The sequence below is a fragment of the Perognathus longimembris genome, chromosome 11 (genome assembly GCF_023159225.1).
Source record: "Perognathus longimembris pacificus isolate PPM17 chromosome 11, ASM2315922v1, whole genome shotgun sequence".
Classification (NCBI taxonomy): Eukaryota; Metazoa; Chordata; class Mammalia; order Rodentia; family Heteromyidae; genus Perognathus; species Perognathus longimembris.
The window spans coordinates 63,711,363-63,718,035 of record NC_063171.1 but is presented as its reverse complement, the minus strand read 5'-3'; the positions used below and the strand labels follow the sequence as shown (position 1 = coordinate 63,718,035).

General features: G+C 41.1%; 1 protein-coding gene across 1 annotated transcript in view; it reads right to left on the bottom strand.

The window, feature by feature from the left end:
• Positions 1-4,373: 4,373 nt before the first annotated feature.
• Positions 4,374-6,673, bottom strand: part of Aspm (assembly factor for spindle microtubules) — a 41,630-nt gene continuing 39,330 nt past the window's right edge. The window contains exons 27-28 of the mRNA XM_048358257.1: positions 6,343-6,512; positions 4,374-4,621 (exon numbers count right to left, since the gene is read on the bottom strand). Coding sequence (XP_048214214.1) covers positions 4,519-4,621; positions 6,343-6,512 — 273 coding nt within the window. The 3' untranslated portion in view covers positions 4,374-4,518. The remainder of the gene's footprint in view (positions 4,622-6,342; positions 6,513-6,673) is intronic.

Below are 6,673 nucleotides of genomic sequence, written 5' to 3'. Positions count from 1 at the left end.
AAATGTTGGACATCCGGTGTTAAGGTAGGCTGTGTCCTGGATTGCAGCCCGGGAAGACCTAACGGGCAAGCAATGCTAGATGGGAATTATTAAGAAGCCATATGGGGGCTGGGGATATGGCCTAGTGGCAAGAGTGCTTGCCTCATATACATGAGGCCCTGGGTTCGATTACCCAGCACCACATATACAGAAAACGGCCAGAAGGGGCGCTGTGGCTCAAGTGGCAGAGTGCTAGCCTTGAGCAAGAAGAAGCCAGGGACAGTGCTCAGGCCCTGAGTCCAAGCCCCAGGACTGGCCAAAAAAAAAAAAAGGAAGCCATATGGAACACATAAGAATTTAACCTTACACTAAGTGGAAAGAGACAGACAGCCCCATCAGTGGCCTTTTTATGAGAAACCACCTGAGGCAAGTCCATAGTTCGGATTGTATCTTGTTTCCCTCAAATGAAACTTCCAGAAGTGTGTATACTCTAAATGTATGTATCAATAAATGCTCACAACGTGAAAATATCCATGAATCCAGAACTCAGAACTAGGAACAAGAAAGCAAGTACTACAGCATCTTCGATGACACCCGGTGACAACCATTCTCCTACTGACAACAGCATGCGTTCGTTTTGCCTGACTGCAAATGGCATCACAGTTGATTTTCTTTTATGCCTGGGTTCTTTTGTCTGATTCTTGCTTCTCACCTTCATCCATATTTGGAGATTTGGAAAACAGTTCTTTTCTAATCGTATTCTATTCTGTGGTCGTGCCACTAATTGTTAATCCACACTACTGATCATTAAAAACAATGGGTGACTTACTCCAAGAAAATCATAGGCTATCTGCTTATTTTCAGAAGTATTCTTACTTGAAAACTTTGGAACAGAGCCTCTCTTGGATTCTGCCATTGATAGGATGCTATGATCTCTTAAATGCTTCAATGGTTTAACGGGTAGTTTAAGGGGTCAAGTATCTCCAGGCATTTTGTACTTTGCATAATGGGAAGTTTGTATCTTTTGACCACTACCTCTCGGTTCCCATGCTCCACCCAGCCATTTCCCCAGGCAATGGCACCTTCGGGCCACTCTGCTCGGTTGACTATTTACAAGAGCACATGGGAGAGGACGAGAATTTTATCTGCTCATTTCAAGCAACATAATCCAAGGCCAAATATTTATGTGGTCATAAATAAGTCACTATAGGTATGTATTGTTCTCTTATTGATTCGCCCATCTCCATGGACATTAGATGGTCTCCATATGTGGACTATTATGTATACTACTGAAGTGGGCTTTATCCTTTTTGTTTTGTTTTGTTTTTTGGCCAGTCCTGGGCCTTGGACTCAGGGCCTGAGCACTGTCCCTGGCTTCTTTTTTTTTTTTTTTTTTTTTTGCTCAAGGCTAGCACTCTGCCACTTGAGCCACAGCGCCGCTTCTGGCCGTTTTCTGTATATGTGGTGCTGGGGAATCGAATCTAGGGCCTCGTGTATCCGAGGCAGGCACTCTTGCCACTAGGCTATATCCCCAGCCCCCCTGTCCTTTTTGTTTTAATCCCACCGTTAAATAAGAGCAAGACGGGGGGCTGGGGATATAGCCTAGTGGCAAGAGTGCCTGCCTCAGATACACGAGGCCCTAGGTTCGATTCCCCAGCACCACATATACAGAAAACGGCCAGAAGCGGCGCTGTGGCTCAAGTGGCGGAGTGCTGGCCTTGAGCGGGAAGAAGCCAGGGACGGTGCTCGGGCCCTGAGTCCAAGGCCCAGGACTGGCCAAAAAAAAAAAAAAAAAAAGAGCAAGACGGGAGAGGGGCTGTGTTTGGTCTTTTATAACCCGTTCTTGGAGGGACTGTGAGCCTCAACCAACCCATGCAGCAAGCTCAGTACCAATCCACACGGATTCTGAGGGTGGAGTCCTCATGCTTTGTTCAGTCTCCACTTCTTAAAGGTTCCCCCTCTACCCTGCTAGTGAGTGACCACGCTACCCTTCCATCATTCCCATCTCTATGGGACACCCTCTATCTAAAGCCTCATGATTGCTTTGCTTCTAAAGGTATTCGAATTTTAAATTAGAAGTGTATCCATTTTTATTTTGTCCAATCTGTTAGCACACACCATTGCTCATGATATTCTTCTATGGTCCTTTTGATCTTCGTGAGGTCAGGGCATCCCTCGAGTTTGGGTATCCTGCCAGGAACTGGGGGCAAAGAGCAATGTATGAACTTCCCCTCCACGTCTCCCACATAAACGCGTGCTGTGTCACCTTGCTGTTTCCTGTTGTCATAAACAACTAGTTGTCATTATTTTTGCCTTGGTCTGTTACTAGTAATCGTTTACATGACATCATGACACTACATTCTTTATGCTTGTCTTTCTAATTGCCTTCAGCAGCGAGATTTACATTTTCATTTGCCTTTACGTTGTTTAGCATCTTTTTGTTTCAACTTCAAAAATTCACGTTAGTGTTTCTTGTAAGGCTGATCCAGTGCCAATAACAGGTTTATTGGTCAATTAAGTCTTAACGGTATCATTTACCAAAACTACTTATTTATACGAAATTTCTGTTAAAAAAAAAAAGCAATGGGAGTCATAATGAAAATATAGTGCTTGAAAAATACTTAGCACTAAGAATATATAGTTTGACAAATTCTCCAAGATAAAATTTAATATATCAATATATTATTTATCCAAGCCAAATTTTAAATAAAAACAATTCAGACTAATTAGGCTTAATCCTTAAGTGTCCCCCAACAAATTATTTAAGTAAATAGTCTTTCTAGCTAATATTGATTTATTTCAGTTAAAATTGTTATGATGACCATACATGAACAGTCTCTGGAATTTCCGTCACCAGAATAACACAGATACTTTGCAAAAGTGACCTAAACCTGTGCAAAAAAGAAAAAAAAAATTTACTTTCAAAAGCGGAAAATTCCAAGCCTATGGTACGTAGACAGACAAGTCCATATCAAAAAGATACACTCCTCCCATGACAAGTCACAGCCCCTACCAGGTAATCAAAGGCTCTTTGTCATATCCGGAGGTGGGGCCATGATTTCCACCTGGAAGCTACTGGATGCTTCAGCCAGTGAAAGACACAGATGGGGTGCAAATCCCATTTGCAGGATTATTTTGTAGTCTCCTATATGTAGAGTGTGCAGACTGAATCTTCAATTTCTAACATTGGTTATTTTACGAAATGCCTCAACTTATGAATTAAACAACTTATGAATAAAACAAAGGTACACTGTTGGTGGGAAGGTAAGCTAGTTCAGCCACTCTTGAAAGCAATGTGGAGGTTCCTCAAAAAAATTAAACATAAGGGGCTGAGGATATGGCCTAGTGACAAGCGTATTTGCCTCATATACATGAAGCCCTGGGTTCAATTCCCCAGCACCACGTATACAGAAAACGGCCAGAAGGGGCGCTGTGGCTCAAGTGGCAGAGAGCTAGCCTTGAGCAAAGAGAAGCCAGGGACAGTGCTCAGGCCCTGCCCCAGGACTGGCAAAAAATATATATATATTAAACATAAAACTATCGTATAGGTCCAGTAATTCTACTTCTGAGCATTTACCCCCAAATTACAAACCAGGATACACTAACGCCACTAGCACAATCGTGTTGAATGCAGCACTATTCGCCACAGCTGAGGCGAGAATCAGCCCAGATGCCCCTCAATGTACGAATGGATCAACAACGTGTGCTATATACGTGCAACTGGCTTTTACTCCCCATTAGAAAGAATGATAGTGTTCCATTTGTGAAGAAATTGAAAGACCTGAAAAATTATGCTAAGTGAAGTTAAGGCCCAGAGAGACAAAAGACGCATGCTTTCCCTTATATGTGGAAGCTAGATTTAGCTTATAAACTTACCAGTAAATATGTTGGGTGGAATGCAAGTATATGAAATATGGTAGATTCAAGAGAGAACTCCAACAGTGCAATTCCTTATAAAGGAAAAGCCAAAGTTCAGCAAAATAAAATACCAGGAAGCAGTTTCTCAAAAGGGATGGGGTGAAGTCAAGGGAAATGAAGAGGAACAGAAGGGAGAATGCAGTCAAGAATCCAATGGATATCCTACAAAGTTAAGAAAAGTGAGGGAAAGGACAGGTAGGGGAGAGATGGGTAAGAATGTTGAAAGGGTGACTTTGATCAGGACACATTGTGTTAATAAACTTCTCTCTTAAATGACAACTCCTTTGAAGAACTACTTAAAGAAAATTTAAAAAAAAACAGTAATCTAGTTGTGTTTTCCTTTGGACTGGTTTATATTCAAACTAATATTATACTTTAAGGTAATAGACAATGAATAACAGTACTGTAATCTTGTGACATACTAGCTTGTTATATATTTAAAACTAAAAACAAGGAAGAATTCAATAAGCAGTTCGAGTTACTAAAAATACATGTGTTTATTTTTAATACAAACTCAGATTTAAAAAACTATACAGCAAAAGCAGGAAGATACTTTACATACTCATGATCAGCTACAATATTCTTTAGACTGTCCACACTGAAAATAGTTAGTTACATTTACTAATAAGGAATGCCAAGTGTATCCATCAGCATTTGAATAGCTTGCAGGGAATTCTTCACTTCATCCATACTGTCTCTTCTCAAAACCCAAGCCGGTTCCAGCCTGTTTAAAAAAAAAAGAAAGTCACATTAGTAAAGTCTCCTCTTAACCAATGTGGCTTCTCTGCAAATACCTAAGCTTGGCATGGTCTGCTCTTCCCATCGCTCACTTGTATTGTCCTCACTTCTGTCAGCTTTCCCAGGCCTTCCCAAGACAAAATGTGTGAGTCAACATTTCCCCCACTCTGTCCTCAGCTCTAACTTTACTTGTCATGCTCCGGGACTCAGCCATTTCACACCAGAGGTGATTTCCAGTCAGTGTCTGTTAGGAGAACTCCGTGCTGCTCTCTACCCATGTAGTCACCAGGCTTGTGCTAAGTTGTACAGAAGCTACAATAACTACTCCTCAGGCCCACAGTGAACGTCTCCAGGAGAAATGTCCAAATTCAGAAGGCTTATAGGAGGACTAAGGCCACGAGACAAAGTATTTCTGAAATCACTAAAAATTATACATTGCTCTTATTGTGGAAATTTACAATAGTCACCTTAGTGTTATCAAATAGACAAAGTTACAGTAGTATTACTTCATTATCTCCTTTAGGGTTACCAAAAATTCTACCTTTATTCTATGTTGGTTCTCCACTGTCAAGAATATTACCTTGTGGGCTGGGAATATAGCCTAGTGGCAAGAGTGCTTGCCTCGTATACATGTAGCCCTGGGTTCGATTCCCCAGCACCACATATATAGAAAATGGCCAGAAGTGGCGCTGTGGCTCAAGTGGCAGAGTGCTAGCCTTGAGCAAAGAGAAGCCAGGGACAGTGCTCAGGCCCTGAGTCCAAGGCCCAGGACTGGAAAAAAAAAAAAAAAAAGAATATTACCTTGTCTAGGCAAGGTAGTTCATTCCTATTGTCCTATTTACTCAGGACCTCAGAGCAAGAACAGCCAGGGTAACAAGTTAGAAACACACCATTTCAGTAAAAACAGGTTGATATTCAGGGTCTTTGCAAAGTGAGCCAGATCCAAAGAGACATAGACTCTGTGGTTTCTTGAACTGGTAATAATTAGTCTATGTCTAGGATAGTCCTAGCAGATGATCACAATAGCTTAATAGCTAGGTACATATGATCACATAAGATGATACTAAGCAAAACGATCTCTAAGATATGGAATCGAGTGGTTTATCATTGTTGTTATTATTTTTAATGGACTATGTAAATTCTTTCTTTTTTTATTTTATCTTCCCTCTGGTTTAGCCCCTGTCGTCACTGTATTTGATTTTGGTACCTTGGGTATTGTATATGTTTATCTGAATTAGGGAAGGGAAGAGAAGATCAAGATGGTGAGACAAAGGGTAAAAGGCGAACCAATGCAACAGCAATACTAACAAGACAATATGTTGTAAACATACTGGAGGAGAGGGAAGGTGGGATAAAAATGAGGGAGAAGGTTTGACAAGAAATGTGCTCACTACCCGAGTGTGGAACTGCAACCCTTATAGACATCACCCTGACAATACAAGTAAAAAGCTTAAAGAGTTGCGCATGGTAGCATATGACTAAAATCCCAGCTGTACATAGTTGTAAAGGGATCACAGTTGGGAGACCTGGACAAAAATGGAAAGGCCTGTCTGAGAAAATAATCAGAGGCAAAAAGGGCTGGGAATATGGCTCAGGTGGTAGAGCACTCTGAGTTCGAAACCCCAGTACCACCCAAAACCCCTCACTTATGGGAAGCAGTAAGACATATTTAGAAACAAAGCAAGGATGACACACTGCTCTGCTTACCTGGAGACTATCCTGGTCCTCATGGGGGTTTCTGGAAGCAAGGGGATGACGACCGAAGCGCTTTTCTTTTGTTTACAAAGTATTCTTTCAGTATTCACCTTATGCTTACGAGCGGTGAGTTTGTAAAGACTGTAAATACAGTCAACAACTTTGGATCGAATTCTTACATCCTAAAAGAGAAAAGGTACATTTATTAAAACCTAAAATTTAATTTTTCCTCTATCTTTCTAGAATAGAAAAATCAATTACCATCACCAATATGCAGTAAGCTTCTGAGCTTTTAACAATCAAGAGCACAGCTCATTCAGCAGGTAGATTGATTTAAATTATG